The sequence below is a fragment of the Ovis canadensis genome, chromosome 6, assembly GCF_042477335.2.
Source record: "Ovis canadensis isolate MfBH-ARS-UI-01 breed Bighorn chromosome 6, ARS-UI_OviCan_v2, whole genome shotgun sequence".
Lineage (NCBI taxonomy): Eukaryota > Metazoa > Chordata > Mammalia > Artiodactyla > Bovidae > Ovis > Ovis canadensis.
In genome coordinates, this window is record NC_091250.1 from 62485702 (window position 1) to 62502697 (window position 16996).

Below are 16996 nucleotides of genomic sequence, written 5' to 3' on the forward strand. Positions count from 1 at the left end.
TTCCATTTAAAATGTGGTATTCTAGGAACTTCCCAAGTTGCTCAGTATTAAAATATGCATGTGTGTGTGTGTGTGTGTGCACGCGTGCGTGCGCATCATGGATCTGAGGCATCATGATGTCAAGATCTATTATTCAGTTATTTACATGCTAATGTTGAGTGAAATGGTTCTCCAAAAAGTGCATATTTACTCTTCTATAAGGAAGTTTTTACTTAGCTGCTAGTACTTCCATTTGGAACATCTTCTTCCTTTGCGTCTTGTTACCCTTGGATGGTATGGTAACAGCTTCTTGACCTTCAAAATCATCTCAATTGTTGTCTCCTATAGGACAATTGTCCCTCTGTTGTATTTTTTTAGTGCCCTAATTGGACTGTGGTTATACAGCATTCTCTTCTTACACCTATTACTACATTTTTACCTGTTATCATTTTTTACTATAAATCTTTATTCATATGTCTCCATCATTAGATAGGAAGTTTCTTTGTAGCAGGCAGTCTCTTTTTAACCTCTGATACTCGGCTAGGATCACAGTGACTGGCATTAGTAATCAGGTAATACAAATATGGTGACAAAATTAAGGCCCTTTGCAAATGAAAGAGCTTAATGACTACACAGAAAAATTAAAGTTCTCTTGTTGTTGGGTGGGCTTCTAAATCATTTTCCAAGTTTTACAATAACCTAACACACTTATAGCTGCAACTATTGGTTGGTTCTAAAGAAGAGTGACATTTTCATTATTTTTAAAGCCAGCTCACGTCTGGTGCTATGCTAATTGTTGTCTGTTGTTTAGTCGTGTCTGAATCTTTGCGAGCTCATGACTGCAGACTGCCAGTTTCCTCTTTCCATGGGATTCTCCAGGCAAAAACACTGGAGTGGGTTGCCATTTCCTTCTCCAGGGGATCTTCCCAACCCAGGGACTGAACCGGTGTCTCCTACATTGGCAGGAGGATTCTTTGCCACTGAGCCACCCAGGAAACCTGGACTGTGTTAATAGTATAGGTATGTGTGTGTGTGTTTAAGGGATGTACTTAAGTCAGTATTGTTTGCCAACCTGTATTTTCTATTACCCGACAATATTTGATAGCCTACTATATGCCAGTTACTGTATCAGATACTGGACTTATTTAAACTTCAAGATAGTATCAAAACCCAGGTTTATTATTTTCACAGTCACTGCATCGGGTTGAACTGAGTCCTCCTCCTAGTCCATATGGTGAAGTCCTAACGCCCAGTACCTCAGAATATGATGTTATTTGGAGATAAGTCTTTACAGAGGTCATCAGGTTAAAGTGAGGTTACTGGATGGGCTCTAATCCAGTATAACTGGTGTCCTTATAAAAGGGGGATATTTGGAGATAGACACGCATGGACAGAAGGCAACATGAAGAGACATGCAGAGAAAATGTCCATCCACAAGTCGAGGAGAGAGGACTGGCCAGATCTTTCTCTCACAGTCCTCAAAATGAACCAGGCCTACCGATGCCTTGGTTTTGGACTTCTAGAACTCTGAGAATTCTTTCCCAGAACTCATATTTCTGTTTTTAAGCCAGTGTGTGGTACTTTGTTATGGTAGCCCAAGTAAACAAATACAGAAATGTATTTATTTTCTCAATAACAAGCAGATAGACTGATTCCAGGACTGATTAGTTGCAAAGACTTTTTCTTTTATTGTGAAATATACTCCTTCGCATTTCAAACTTTGGGTGAATGGTACAAGAATATAAACCTCATCTGCTGAATTTTCTTTAATAAGCTCACTTTGGACCATTTGGCCATTAATTTAATAAAGTCTTTGCAGTTATTTAGTACTTATTTCATACAGCTTCTAAGGGCAGTACAGTCTATAAATGAGTTCCTTGGTGCGATAAGTAATTTTTCTTTTGATTTGTACCTGTTTAATGCACATACACAAAAAAGACAGGATGGATCTATTTTGGTCAAGTGTGTGTGGATAATCTCACGGTTTTATAGTCAACCTATGTGCTGATGACCACTAAAGGTAAATCTCTGAACTCCAGGCCTGTATATCCAACTGCTCTTTGGTGTTTCTACTGAGATACCTAGAGAAGGCAATGGCAACCCACTCCAGTACTCTTGCCTGGAGAAGCCCATGGACGGAGGAGCCTGGTAGGCTGCAGTCCACGGGGTTGCTAGGAGTCAGACATGACTGAACGAATTCACTTTCATTTTTCACTTTCATGCATTGGAGGAGGAAATGGCAACCCACTCCAGTGTTCTTGCCTGGAGAATCCCAGGGACGGGGGAGCCTGATGGGCTGCCGTCTCTGGGGTCGCACAGAGTCGGACACGACTGAAGCGACTTAGCAGTAGCAGTAGCAGCAGTAGCATCTCAAATTGAACCGATCCAAAACTGAGCTCCTTATCTTTTCCAACGCACACCACCTGATCTTCAAATAGTCTTCACCATCTTGGTTGATGACAACTCTACTCTTCTCATCGCTTAAGGTAGAAATGTCAGTGTTATCTCTGACTTTGTTGTCACACGTTATTTTCAGTTGGTTCAATAATGCCAGCTGATTTTACTTTCAAAATGTACCAAGAATTTCACCATTGTTACCACCACGTCTGCCTCTGTTCTGGCCCAAACTACCATCGCCTCTTGTCTGGGTTGTTGGAGGAGACTCCAAACTATTGTTCCTGCTCTTGCCACGAAGCAACTGGCGTGATCCTATAAAAATGTATGTTGGATCTCATCATGCTATTCAAAACCTTCCACTCATTTCTGAACTCATTCACAGGGAAAAGCTGAAATGCTCACTATGACCTGAGAGACCCTGCATTTTCTGGCTCCTATTTCTTCTCTTACATCTTCTGCTGTTCTCTCCCTATGTCTACTCCACCACACTTGTGTGTGCATGCGTGCATGCTCAGTCATGTGCAATTCTTTGCAATTCTATGGACTGTAGCCTGCCAGACTCATCTGTCCATGGGATTTCCCAGGCAAGAATACTGGAGTGGGTTGCCACACTCTTCTCCTGAGGATCTTCCCAATACAGGGATTGCATTTGTGTCTCCTGTGTCTCCTGCATTAGCAGGTGGATCCTTTGCCACTGAGCCACCTGGGAAGCCCACTCTACCACAGTTATGTCCTCGTTATTCCTGGAACAAGCCACATGTATTGTTTTCCCTCAAACTTTCCTGCTTCAGGATCCTCTCTCCCCAGATATCTGTGTGATTATTTCACCTTGTTTGAGACTTCACTCAAAAATCTTTCACTGCCCCCCTCCCATCTTTATTACTTATTAGCATTTGACACTGGACATGTACTTATTTATCTCACATATTGTCAGCCTCCCCAGCTACAACATAATTCCCATGAGGTGTGTTTTTCTTTTCTTATTATATTTCAAGGACTCAATAAATTTTGGACAAACAGCACTAATTTGTCCTGTTTAGAGAGAGAACACTGAACTCTCATCGTCTTCCTTCAGGATTTGCAATAATGCTATGAGAACATGTTCCTTCATAATCTGAACCTCCACGTCTCATGCTCTTTTCATTCTTTTCCATGTCAGGCAGCTTGTTCCCAAACTCTGCTTTTATCATTCCACTCACCTGATTGCAAACACATTCTGGAACACCTTTGTGTAAACATTAAAACATTCAGACAAATGCCTAATTTTCCAGTTCCTGGCAGTTGTATTATGTAAAGTATGAGATCAGGCATAAACTCACTTGATATTAATTTTTGGGGGGAAGAACTTTAAAAACAAATTGTTTTCTTTTTTAGCCACAGCAGATATTGTAGACCCAGCATTTAATGATGGCAGATATTATTAAACAGTTAACAAAGCATGAATAAATGAAAGAAATATCTATTTTTTATTGTTGCTATGTGACTGTGAGCTCCTACAGTCCTGGACCTAAGGATTATTTTATTTATCTTTGATTCTAGCACCTAATTTATCATCTAACCCCTAAAATAAATTCAGTGTTTGATGCATGAATCATGAAGGGCTTCTGTTAGTCCATATTGCCTTTTAAGCCTTGGTCCACCTATATCTCTGCCATTACTATTATCCAGGTTATGTGCCTCCTTGAGTTTGCTTGGCTAAAGTCTTCTGTTTGATGCTATGCTTACCATCCAGTAACATGACACCACTATACAGCACTCTTCTAGGTTGCAAAAGGGATGTTTCAGTCTTCCTTAGAAGGAGGCTTGTTGAAATCTGTGGCTGCCTTGGTAATAGTGGCCAAGATAATCTGACGCTCTGCTTGCTCAGGTTCCTCGTGTTGCTTTTGGACATGACTTAGTTCAGTTCAGTTCGGTCGCTCAGTCGTGTCCGACTCTTTGCGACCCCATGAATCACAGCACGCCAGGCCTCCCTGTCCATCACCAACTCCTGGAGTTCACTCAGACTCACGTCCGTCGAGTCAGTGATGCCATCCAGCCATCTCATCCTCTGTCGTCCCCTTCTCCTCCTGCCCCCAATCCCTCCCAGCATCAGAGTCTTTTCCAATGAGTCAACTCTTCACATGAGGTGGCCAAAGTACTGGAGTTTCAGCTTTAGCATCATTCCTTCCAAAGAAATCCCAGGGCTGATCTCCTTCAGAATGGACTGGCTGGATCTCCTTGCAGTCCAAGGGACTCTCGAGAGTCTTCTCCAACACCACAGTTCAAAAGCATCAATTCTTCGGTGCTCAGCCTTCTTCACAGTCCAACTCTCACATCCATACATGACCATTGGAAAAACCATAGCCTTGACTAGATGGACCTTTGCTGGCAAAGTAATGTCTCTGCTTTTGAATATGCTATCTAGGTTGGTCATAACTTTCCTTCCAAGGAGTAAGCGTCTTTTAATTTCATGGCTGCAGTCACCATCTGCAGTGATTTTGGAGCCCCAAAACATAAAGTCTGACACTGTTTCCACTGTTTCCCCATCTATTTCCCATGAAGTGATGGGACCGGATGCCATGATCTTCGTTTTCTGAATGTTGAGCTTTAAGCCAACTTTTTTGCTCTCCTCTTTCACGTTCATCAGGAGGCTTTTTAGCTCCTCTTCACTTTCTGCCATAAGGGTGGTGTCACCTGCATATCTGAGGTGATTGATATTTCTCCCAGCAATCTTGATTCCAGCTTGTGTTTCTTCCAGTCCAGTGTTTCTCATGATGTACTCTGCATAGAATTTAAATAAGCAGGGTGACAATATACAGCCTTGAAGTATTCCTTTTCCTACTTGGAACCAGTCTGTTGTTCCATGTCCAGTTCTAACTGTTGCTTCCTGACCTGCATACAGATTTCTCAAGAGGCAGGTCAGGTGGTCTGGTATTCCCATCTCTTTCAGAATTTTCCACAGTTGATTGTGATCCACACACTCAAAGGCTTTGGCACCGTCAATAAAGCAGAAATAGATGTTTTTCTGGAACTCTCTTGCTTTTTCCATGATCCAGTGGATGTTGGCAATTTGATCTCTGGTTCCTCTGCCTTTTCTAAAACCAGCTTGGACATCTGGAAGTTCACGGTTCATGTGTTGCTGAAGCCTGGCTTGGAGAATTTTGAGCATTACTTTACTAGCATGTGAGATGAGTGCAATTGTGCAGTAGTTTGAGCATGACTTAGTGATGACTTAATACCTTGAAAACCCAGCCTTTCTTCCTGGAACTTCTCTGTTGCTACAGTGGTGGTAGGCACTGCTGGAAGCTGCAGGCTGTGGGTGGACAGCTGGGGAGTGCTATTGGCTTTCATTCACTTGCCGGCTCAGCTCATGCATGGATAACGCCACTGCTGTTCAGAGTCTCATTTCCCTAGAGCTGCCTGGGGAGGCAGGAGGCATGATTCAGAAATACGGGGTAGTCCACAGCTCCTGCAGTAACCTATGCCCAAACGGAGCTCCATTTTTCTCTCTTCCTCTGTTCCAAAACATTGTGGTCTCCCAGGTCTGCCATGGAGAAATCACATGAGACTGAGCAGCCAGACCTCTTTGTGGCCATCTCAGTTCATCACCTTGGTTATCTTTCTTTTTTTTTTTTCTTTAACCTCCTTGCCTGCCTCATTTCCCCTTTCCCCTCACTCCTGCTTTCCTGGAGTTGCACTCCCTAAGGTATTGTTATACAAGCCCTTACCTCAGGTTCTGTTTTCTAGACAACCAGGATTCAAATATCACCATTGAACATCTCCTCAGGCGTAGGCCTTGTAAAGATTTCTACGTGTTTACTTTTGTGGTATGTACTCTCATATACGTTTTTTCTGTTCTTTCTTTCCATGTTCCTCTTTTGCACAAATCAAATGAAAACAAGCTCTTATCCTTAATACCCTTAAGGGCTTAGATCACTGACTGGTAGTGGTCCGTGGCCTGTTAGGAACCAGGCTGCACAACAGGAGGTAAGCAGCAGCAAGTGAGCAAGCTTCATCTGTGTTTACATTACTCTTATTCCTGCCCGAACTCCTCCTCCTTTTAGATCAACAGTGGCATTGGATTCTTAGAGGAGCACAATAAATGTAATGTGCTTGAGTCATCCCCAACCATCCTCCCACCCTGGTTTGAGGAAAAACTGTCTTCCTCAAAACAGGTCCCTGGTGCCAAAAAAGTTGGGGACCACTGGCCTAGATAATAACAGCTAATTATGCACCAGGCACCTTTACAACCATTTTTATCTCTCAACAGCTCTGTCTAGGTACTAGCATTATGACCTTTTTTTTTTTTTACAAAAGAGGAATCTGAGATTAAGGTGTTTAGTGACTTGGTCAAAGGCACACAGTTAGTAAATGGCTATGTGAACTCCAGAATTCATATTGTTAAAGACATCATAGCTCAAAGAAGCCTCCAGTAAGGACCTGGCTTTCCCGGAACCAAGATACAGGAGCTTCTCTCTTTACAAAGAGTTTAGATTCCAAATGGCTATACTTACGGCCATGGCTTTAATTCATTCAAACTTAATATGAAGGGGTTTACATTTCCAGTCTCCAGATGAATTTTCCACAAAAGGAAAGGGAGATGGGCAACCCTTTTAAAAGATGTCTACTTTTCTCATCTTTGCTCATATATGTCCTATGGCATCTCTTTCTTTTTTTCTGGCCACTCCATGTGGCAAGCAGGATCTTAGTTCCCCAACCAGGGATTGAACCCATGACCCCTGCAGCAAGAGCAAGGAGTCAACCGCTGGACCACCAGGGAAATACAATAGTGTCTCTTGCTAAAGGAGACATGTTTTGTATACTTTGAAATTGAGGGTAAGTAATTCCCTCCTAGATAATCTCTTCAAGTGTGAAGAGGAACTGTTTAGCAGCTTTGTGCCCACAGATACTTCGAACATTTGATTAGTGCTTTGAGCCTATGGAACCACATTTTGCCCCAAAACACAAATTTTACCATCTTAAACTTTAGTTCCGGAAACAATACTTGGTCTTAACTAACTTCAGGTTAGGTTACTAAGCACCTGACTTAGAAGGTTATCTCTTGGATTATACTCCAAGGTTTTTCCATTCCATCAATCACTTTCCCAGTCTCCTGCTGTCAAGAGCATAGGCATATCATGTTTTACCTGTTGCATGATTTGCTTGTCACCTTCAGAATTGTCAGTACTATCCAAGGAGTCATCTGTGTGCAAATGAAGCAATTCTCATTCTCATCGGTTTCAATTGTGAATATCTCTTTTATCTCCATCACAACTCTATCCCTCTTTTTTACAGGACCTATCAGCACTCCTACTGCTTTTCTATCTATCAGATACTATGCGGTCATTATTATTCATGTAGCACCTCAAATTAAGCAGCAACAGAGCAAACATCTTTGACTCCAGAGCCCGCTGACTCCCAGGACTTTGGTGGGGAAAGATGATTTGCTTTTGTTCTGATTCAGTTCAGGTCAGTCGCTCAGTCCTGTCCAACTCTTTGCGACGCCATGTACTGCAGCACGCCAGCCCTCCCTGTCCATCACCAACTCCCAGAGTTTACTCTTAAACTCATGTCAGTGATGCCATTCAACCATCTCATCCTCTGTCGTCCCTTTGCTCTGATGGGTGGCTTTAAAAAATGTTAATAAATTAACAGTTCTTAGTTTTTGATTTTTCTACTCTGGATGCTTGACATCTTTTAGGAGGCTTCCTTCTTCCATTCAAGGAGAAAGATGTAATAAAGTTTACCACCTTCATTGAACTCCATGCCTTATTGGCTTATTGACTTTAGAAAGAAAGGATCTTGCTAACTAGTTACCTCCCTTTTTTATAGTGATTTAATTTATTGATCAATTTGAAGCCCATGTTTATATGCGGAGGCTTCACTGGTCAGATCCTGGGGCCATCACATAAGCAGTATCACTTTGGACATGTTTCCAAAGTTCTCAGGATATCGATTCCCTTGTAAGCTAGTGTGGGGAGTCGGTGGGAAAACATAAAAAGAGTTGTTATGCGAAAGGGTTTCCACCAACGGAAACTCTGAATTTCTCTGAGGGTCTTAAACAGGATGAACAAATGAAGCAAGCTCTCGGATGATGTTCAGTCAGTCCCCGATATTCCAGGGACAGGGAATCGAAGCTGAGAAATCCAGATCACAGGCGGACGGGATAAATTCCGTGCGTGGAATGAGTCTACAAGACTAGGGGGTGAACCACAGGCTGGAGCGCCCCACTTCTCCACCTCCATCCCTGTTCTCGCTCCACGCCCACCCACAGCTCGCCAGCATCAGAACGTCATCGCCCGGCGGCCGGGGGCCGGGTCGCGCAGCCCACGGCGTGGGAGCCGGAAGCCGAGCGATCAGGCTCGCGGCGTCCCGGAACCGCGGGAGCCTGAGAGCTCGAGCACCTGGGGAAAACCGGCAGGAGACAGCGGGCATGCGCGAGGCTGCTGGGCCGCGCAGGCGCGCTGGCGGCCTCGCGCGGGAGACTAGATCTGGTTCTCCGGGTTGGAGTGGTTGGGGCGTTGTGGGTTGTCCTGGCTGCGGGGGAAAAGAGGGGAGAAAAAGGAGATGCGGTTGGAGCCGGACTCTTGAGACGGGCGGATTTGCTTCTGTGATGGGGAAGGGCCGAGTGGACGGATCCTAGTGTGCGTCTGTGCTGGACGCGCACTACAAGAGTTAGGGATTTGTCGGAAGATGAAATCAAACTATTCTGCAAAGGTGCGATGCGATTTTCCTAAGCCAGGAACACGCCCAGATTCACGCCCAGATCCTGAGGATAGTGCTCCTTCGGGATGATTCTGTATCTGTGTGCCGGCACAGCGCAAAAGCTGACGTGTTATTTCAGTCCGTCACCAACGACTGCGGGGCGGGCTTTATTACATTACTCCCCAGTTTCCCTTCTGGAAACCTAGGACAGATAAAGTTGTCTATAGGTCGCACAGCTGAAGTCATGGAATTGCTCTTTCCACCAGGGTTGTCTCCAAAGCTCACCTGTCGCCTATTAGACGGTTGGAAGTCATGAAGTGAAGTGAAGTCGCTCAGTCGTGTCTTTGCGACCCCATGGATTGTAGCCTACCAGGCTCCTCCGTCCATGGGATTTTCCAGGCAAGTCATGAATAGGTGATAATTAGACAAGAAAGACATTTTGTAAATAAGTGGTAAATCGTGAGGTTTGGACGTTAAAAGGTATAAATCAGGCTGTAGGAATAGTTAGGTGTCAGGGTAAAGGGGTCACAGTGGATTTTGAATAGAATTTGGCTGGAAGTAAGGAAAAGGAAAGCATAAACTTGGAGTTGGAACCGGAAACCTGAGAAGAAAAGGAAACAATTGCCTCAACTGAAACCTTGTGTTTACATTTAGCTTGTAAATTATAGCATCTGTAATTCTAGAGATTCTTCCAAAGCAGTGGACTATCTCTTTTCTGTACCTAGATTTATGCTAGATACATAGTGATAACTATTCCTCTGTTCAGCCAGAGGATGCATTCCGGCCACCCACTTAACAGTCGGAAACTTTGGTACCCATCACAAAAATAATAGGAGATGGAGGGTTTCTTGCTGAACTCTGACCTGCCTCAGAGAGGTCTCTTTAACGCTTGCAGGTTTTCTAGCTCCATAACTTTTGTGGCTCCAGTAAGAGGAATAAATAATCATAACTCCCAAACCAGTACCATCTCAGTGCCAACATCTATTTTTAAAGACAGGAAAAAGCCCATATCATCTTTGTTTAAAGAAGCTTGGACCCAGTGATTTGTTAATTTGTTCGTGGTTTCATACTGCTGTTATTGCTGTAACAGCTGCTCCTGCTGCTAAGTTGCTTCAGTCGTGTCCTACTCTGTGCGACCCCATAGACAGCAGCACACCAGGCTTCCCCGTCCCTGGGATTCTCCAGGCAAGAACACTGGAGTGGGTTGCTGTAACAGCTTGCTCTGCCCAATTTAACAACTGATTACTACCTTGTCTTAACCTCTCATTGTTTAATGGGTATAAATTTTATCTCCCAAGCAAGACTGTAGGATTCCCCAGGCAGGAATACTGACTTTGACTTTCATTCCCACTAAAGAGCACACGCGAGGCACTCAGTTAATAATGAATGAAAGGTTGCCTTCTGAAGAGCAGGAAACAAGCCTGTTATGTCTTTATATTTTGCTGGCCCTCTAGCAGAACTATCTCCTTTTGGAGGACATTCAGCAAGTATGTGACTTGACTGCTGTGCCTTTCAGCAGAGGAAATATAATCTCCCTGTTGCCCTATAAAGAATTGGCACCTAAACACCATGTTCCCAAGAAGTCTGTCAAGAAATCATTGTTGATAAATTGATTAGCCTCAGAGAAATTCTTAATTCCTTTCTGAAGTGTGCATCTGCCCTTCCACAGTGAAATTCATGGTCAGGCTGCCCAAGAAATTCTTTGGGAGACTGTAATTTGAGTATCTTCTTGATTGAGAAAATAAATAAACCAATAAAAACCCCAACCCAACAACGGAAACCCAATACCAAACAAGACCTTGGTGCTTAAGAACCTCATCTGCAAATCAAACAACTTCGTGCCGCTGGGGCGGGGGAAGGGTCCTGGGGGCGGGGGGAGAGTGGGGCGGGGAGGCGGGGGAGAGAGTTGGGGGAGCTGGGAGGGAGAAGAGTGGGGGGTCGGCGGGGGAAGAGAGAGAGTGCATGTGTGTGTGTGTCTCGTGCTTCATTTGAGGTAGGAGATGCCAAGAAAAATCTGAAATACCGTTTTTCTGTTAGCCTATTCAACTGATAGCAAAGACTCCATGGGGTGAGGTGCGGTTAGGAAGGCGATGAGTTCAGGTAACATTTGAGCACAGGAGAGTCAGAGGCTAAAACAAATCCTTTTCAATATTTACATTCAGTGGCGCTAAATCTGGCCCGTTTCCCCATTTATTAGCTGTGGAAATTGGGAACATTTCTGAGCCTTAGCGGCCTCTTTTGTAAAATGGGCATGAAAACGATACCACCATTTAAATTTTGTACTTACAATGTGTAAATTTGTAAAGCGCTCAGCATATTCCCTGGCACACTAGTACTTAGCAAGAGCTTTAAGTAAGTAAAAGGCGATGACCTCGACTTCCACACGGCTAGCCTCCTGTAAACGCTACTGGTACCAAAATACTGGAGACGCCGCAGTTTCGGATTATAAGGTTTTCTGACCCATGCAATTATTTGTCTGCCGTCTGCTCGGCTAAAACTCGCTCAAACGATTTGGGATGTTCGTACTCTCCTCCTCGCCTACTTGGTTCCCGCTCTCAGTCCCCTGCCGTCTCAATCGCGGTGGGGGCGTGAACGGAGGAGGAGGACACGGCGGTCTCCTTCCCCACCCCCAATCTTCGCGGGTCTGCGAAAGCCTTGGAAACCACTCCGCGGCCCTCTTCCTCCCTGGAACGCCCCGGGGGCGGGACTCGGGGGCCGCGCAGGCCCAGTGCAGCCGCTCCGCGCCTGCGCAGCGGAGCAGCTGAAGGAGGCGGGGGATTGGTATCCGAGCGAATGTGTGAGGGGAGGAGGTGTCCGGGCCGAGCGTGGTACTACGACGGGCGCGGGCCGGAGGGGGCGGGGGGATGCGCCGCGGCGGCGGCGGCGGCGGCGGCGCGGGCGCTGGGACTGGTGTTTGGAGGCGCCAGAGCAGCGGATCCCGGTCTCGCTGCCGCAGCAGCGCGGGTGTCGCGCGCGGCCTGAAGACGCCGTACCTTTTTGCTCCTCACCTTTTTTTTTTTTTTAAATAACCGGAACCAATGAACGCAGCCGGGACCCAAGCTCCAGAGGCCGCCGGTGCCGACGGGACCAGACTGGCGCCCGGCAGGAGCTCGCGTCTGGGGTGGCGGGGGCGGCCCGAGGAATCACAGGCGGCGGCGGCGCCTCTCGAAGCGGACGAGTGGCCGGCGGCCGGGGCGCCGCCGCGCTTTCCCCCCGCTCCTCCTCCTCGTCCTCATCCCGCCACGACGTCCGGCCCGGCCTTGGGCTGGCTGCGGCGGCGGCTCTGGGCTCCGCTGCTGGTGCTCGGGCTGCTGGTGGCCGGCGCGGCGGACGGATGCGAGCTGGTGCCCAGACACCTCCCCGGACGGCGGGCGGCGGGCTCTGCTGCGGCGGCCGCCTCCCCTGCCGCTGCCGCGGCGGCGGCGGCGGGCGACAGCTCGGTGCTCATGACAGGTGAGGGCCTGGAGGGCGGCGGGCGGCGGGCGGGGCTCTGCCGGACACTGCGGGACCACCATCTTCAGGAGGGGCCCGCTCCGCTCCCGACGCCTGCACTTCGACGGCCCGGGTCAGTGCGTGATGCCCGGACGCCAGCGCCCTGGTCGCTGCTTGGTCGCCGTCTCCTGCACTCCGGATGCCTTCCCTCTCCCCCCAACACCCCGCCCTCGCCCTCGCCTCCCGACGGCATTCGCTTCCCCGCCCTTAAGTCTGCTCCCCGGTGTTCCACGCTGAGCAATGCAGTGGTTTCTCTTCCGTGCTGCAGAAAGAGCCGGCAGGGTCTGCAGGGTACTGGGCTGATTTTTTTTTTTTTTGAAGCTGCTAGAAGTAGTCAGCAGCAGCAATGCGGTATGGAGTCCGCCTCTGGTGCTGCTTTTGCAAAGGCAGCTGGCAGCGAGTCTCACCGGTTCAAAGCCCCGCTGAGCAAAATGTCCCAGGGGAGACTGCTAGAGCGGATTCTTTGAGAGCCATAATACCTAGTGGTATTAGCGGTTCCTTGTTAGTATGGCAAACCTCTAGTCTAATGTGGATTTCTTTTTTCTTTTTTCTTTTTGAGGAGTGGGAGGAAGACCCTTTTAAAGGATGAGTAGATAGTATTTGCTGGTGGGATCATCACGGTGCAAAGGGTGCAGAAAGCTCAGCAGCTAACCAGCCAGATACCGAAAATTTACCAGTGCAGGATATTTGGTGCTTGTATTTGAGCAGCATAGTCCTTACAGACTGCAATAGCACCTTTAAAAAATGTGGAACGTTCTTGAAATTTGCGAACATGTATGGTAAGATGAGGTAGAAAATTAAATCCTTTAAAGCTTTCCGTTTTCGTGTGCTACTGATAGGTTGTGGTTTAAGTAATGATGTAAGGATCTTGAAATGCTTTCTTTGGGAAAAGTAATGGCGTTAAAGTGAGCTTTTTTTTTAAACTTTATTTTTAAAAGTAATTTGTAGGTTTTCTATATAACTGCAGGACTAAAAAGGACACAGTCAAGTGTAACAGTATGACCCATCATTAATTTAACCAAAGAGATAGTCGAACAGGCGTTTGAAAGTTACTAACAGCTGCTGTGAGTGGTGCTCAGGAGGTGGAGTTCAGAGCAAAGTAGCTATTCTCTGGGTTCTGTGACAGGATGTTTACTATTCTAGCGAGGAGGGTGTTGGTAAACTTTCCAAGCTTTTTGGAAGTTTTGTGAAACATGATGATCGGAATATTTAACTTGCTTTACCCTAAAACTTATCAGGCCCTTTAAATGGAACTTGAAACATCAGGTCTCCATGATTTGGTAAAAAGATTACAGAATGGTCAGTATTAGGAGTGTAATAGAGTTTGAGTGAGAGAATAGATTGGATACTTTTATGCTTGAATAGTCTTATAGTAATCATTAAGAAAGTAGCAAGATAAAACTAGACTGTGGAGTTTTAATGCCTCATGCAGGAAGGGAGGGGGTGAAACTCCTTGGGTTTCTAGAAGGAATAGGAGTGTGACTCAGTTTCTTGAGTAGAAAAGTTTGGTTAATAAATAATTGACTACTGTTTTATCAATATGTAGTTGGTAGAAGGGCACATGATTCAGAAAATTTAGAATTAACCGCTAATGTGTGTCATGTAGATTACATCAGGAAAATTACTTGATGGGATTTTATTTTAATAAGCAGTTAATAATCCTTCCTTTTGAAGACTTAAGTTCCTCTGAGTTATTTATGGCATTGTGAAAAAGGCAAGGTGATTTGTATTGGATGAAAAGTATGATATATCACACAAAATGAGTTTGAGTGGTATTGCTTTAAAGTAAGTTTACTAAAATAATATTAACCCTGAAATTTGTTTTTAATATTCTTTCCCTTTGTTAGAATATTGATTTTGAAAAGTTGGACATTTCTGTTTAAACTTTAAGATAATCAAACTACGCAATGCACAAGTTGTCATTTTAATAAGTATGTAAATACAGTCAACAGAACTGGTAGCTGGGAAAAGGTAAATTGAAAGTCCACAAGAAGGTTAGAGAATATTGAAAATTTCATTGGTTTATATGGTCTGTATTGGGGTCCTTCCTATTCTTCTGATTGTATGAATAGTGCTATCTTTTATGGTTTCCGTTTGTAAGTGTTGTGCTAAACTCAGAACATAATTATTGCTATTGTACGCTTCAGGAAGTAGAACCGTAGACTGAACCAAAAAAAAAAAAATAACAGCATTATCATAATCTAGTCAGTGTTAATGGATAGAAATGGAGTAGAGAGTTTCAGTAATAAAAGTAAGTTTTATGTGACTTTTGAAAAGTGGAAAATTCTTGTAAGAATTTGGAGACAATTGTTCTCTCTGACTCTGTATTAATGATGTCATTTAACCGTGAATTCTTAGTAGATCTGAAAATGACAATCAGAGTCACTATCTTCTTTCCTCTTCAGATTAGTATTTTAAATACTTAGATTTAGCAACACCATGAGTTTTTCTCTTACTAATAAGATCTAGAGAGCATTGTCTTCCACTAAAGTTTTCCTCTCAGGAGTTTTACTGTAGAGGTTTAGTGTAGTTTAAGAATGAATTGCCTGTCAGTCATCTGCTGCATGCTTAGTTTTGAGCAAGCAGGTGTTCTTTTAAAGAGACTGTGTGTGCATTTGTGCTCAGTTACTTCAGTGGTGTCTGACTGTTTACAACCCTGGAGACTGTAGCCCACCAGGCTCTGCTGTCCATGGAATTTTCCAAGCAGAAGTACTGGAATGGGTTGCCATTTTCTCCTCCAGAGGATCTTCCTGACCTAGGGATAGAACCCCCATCTCCTGCTTTGCAGGCGGATTCTTTACTGCTGAGCCACTGGGGAAGCCCTTGAGAGAGAGAGACTATGTCAGATCATCAGGATAAACAGACCCGTTGTCATAAGAATATTGATTTATTTTTTCTTTTCTTTTTTTTATATTACTGTTTTAGGATTTAGTTTGTGCAAATTTTTGATAAGATGAAACCATTAAAAAAGGCTTTGTAGTAAGGGTTTAAGTTATATATGTGTATATGTATATAATATTTTAATAATAATTTTAACTTAATAATAACTGGATATATACTTAGGGTTCTTTGAAAGCGATTTTGAAATTTAAAGCAAGCTAGGGATGCACTTGTTGATTATAATCTAAAGCAGTGCTTGAATAATTAAAACATCATGTTTTTTTTCTCTTTTGCCTAACAGATTCAGAGTCAGTGACTTGATCCCAATCAAGTCTGAGTGATTGATCTCATCCAGATATGGTCCCTGAGAAACAGTTTATGAAAGGGCATTGACAGAGGGCATATACATATATATACACACACATACGTATGTTTTTGTGTGCATAATATACATACATAAACATATTGCATGTATATAGAACACAATTATTCTGGTAAAATATGCAGAACAATTGAAATATTAGAACATTTTCAGAGTCTTTTAAAACAAATTTTATCTTAAAAAAATTTGCTTCTATCATTCTTTTATGAATTAATGTAACCCTTTTTAGTGTTTAAAGGTTTTAACTGTAATACTTTTCACTAGTTTGGCATATTAGTAAAAATATAAAATTCATATTTTTAAACATGTCTTTTGGAAGTATTAACATTTCATTGAAAATTTAAAGTGTTCTTTTTTGAAAGTATAATACCATTTAGAAGAGCCACCACTACTTTCTAATGTTAAACATATCTGTGTTGTAGGGCTTTCACTTAGATGAAAATATCTCACATGAGCATGATTGTCTTTGGGAAAACATTAAACTTCACTTTTTTCACCTTGCCTCCCTAACATTTACCCAGCAAATGCTGTCACTTTTTTGAAGATTAGCAGTTGGCTTGAGTGTAGTATATATTACTCCGAGTAATATTTTGTGAATTTACATGTGTCAGTGGTTTCATTGTGACAGTAGTTAAATTCATAGTGTAGCTCACATAGTAATAGAAAATGTTTTTACTCCTTTCGTGAAGTTACTCTTTTTGGATTTAGCTTAGGATTTCATGAAACCACCTTTTGATGGCTAGCTCTTCTGCAGTATCCTTTTTTTCCTTTCCCATAGTTAACATTTACCAGTCCCTTTCTTTACTAGTCTTTGGCCATAGCTCTAGGTTGTTTTTTTCTTTTTCCTGATGGCAGAATTAAAGAATATACTCATATGCCTTTGATCTAGTGTATTCTGACCATTTAAGAATTGGTAGTAATATCATTGGTCTGGAAACACTGCATCCCTTGGTGCTCTTTGAGTATACTGTGGCAGAACTGATTGGTCTCTGTTGGGAATCCCCTGGCACAGGAAAAACTCAGAGGGCCAGCTGGAATAGTTCAGGATTTAGCTTAATTTTAACAGGAGGAGGATCCACACAGAAATTGTTTAATTTGCTAAAGGCTTGCTTTGTGACTGGATACATGCTAATATTTTTAGATTAATTAATACTTTTGAGTAACTATATCACGCATTTTAGA

The 16996-nt window shown here is 43.8% G+C and overlaps 1 protein-coding gene across 2 annotated transcripts in view; it reads left to right on the top strand.

Annotated features, from left to right (window-relative positions):
• Positions 1–11188: 11188 nt before the first annotated feature.
• The window catches only part of STIM2 (stromal interaction molecule 2), a 183721-nt gene continuing 177913 nt past the window's right edge, over positions 11189–16996 (top strand). For both annotated transcript variants that reach the window (XM_069593824.1, XM_069593825.1), the window contains exon 1: positions 11189–12513. In XM_069593824.1, the coding sequence (XP_069449925.1) occupies positions 12099–12513 (415 nt within the window). In that variant the 5' untranslated portion in view covers positions 11189–12098. The remainder of the gene's footprint in view (positions 12514–16996) is intronic.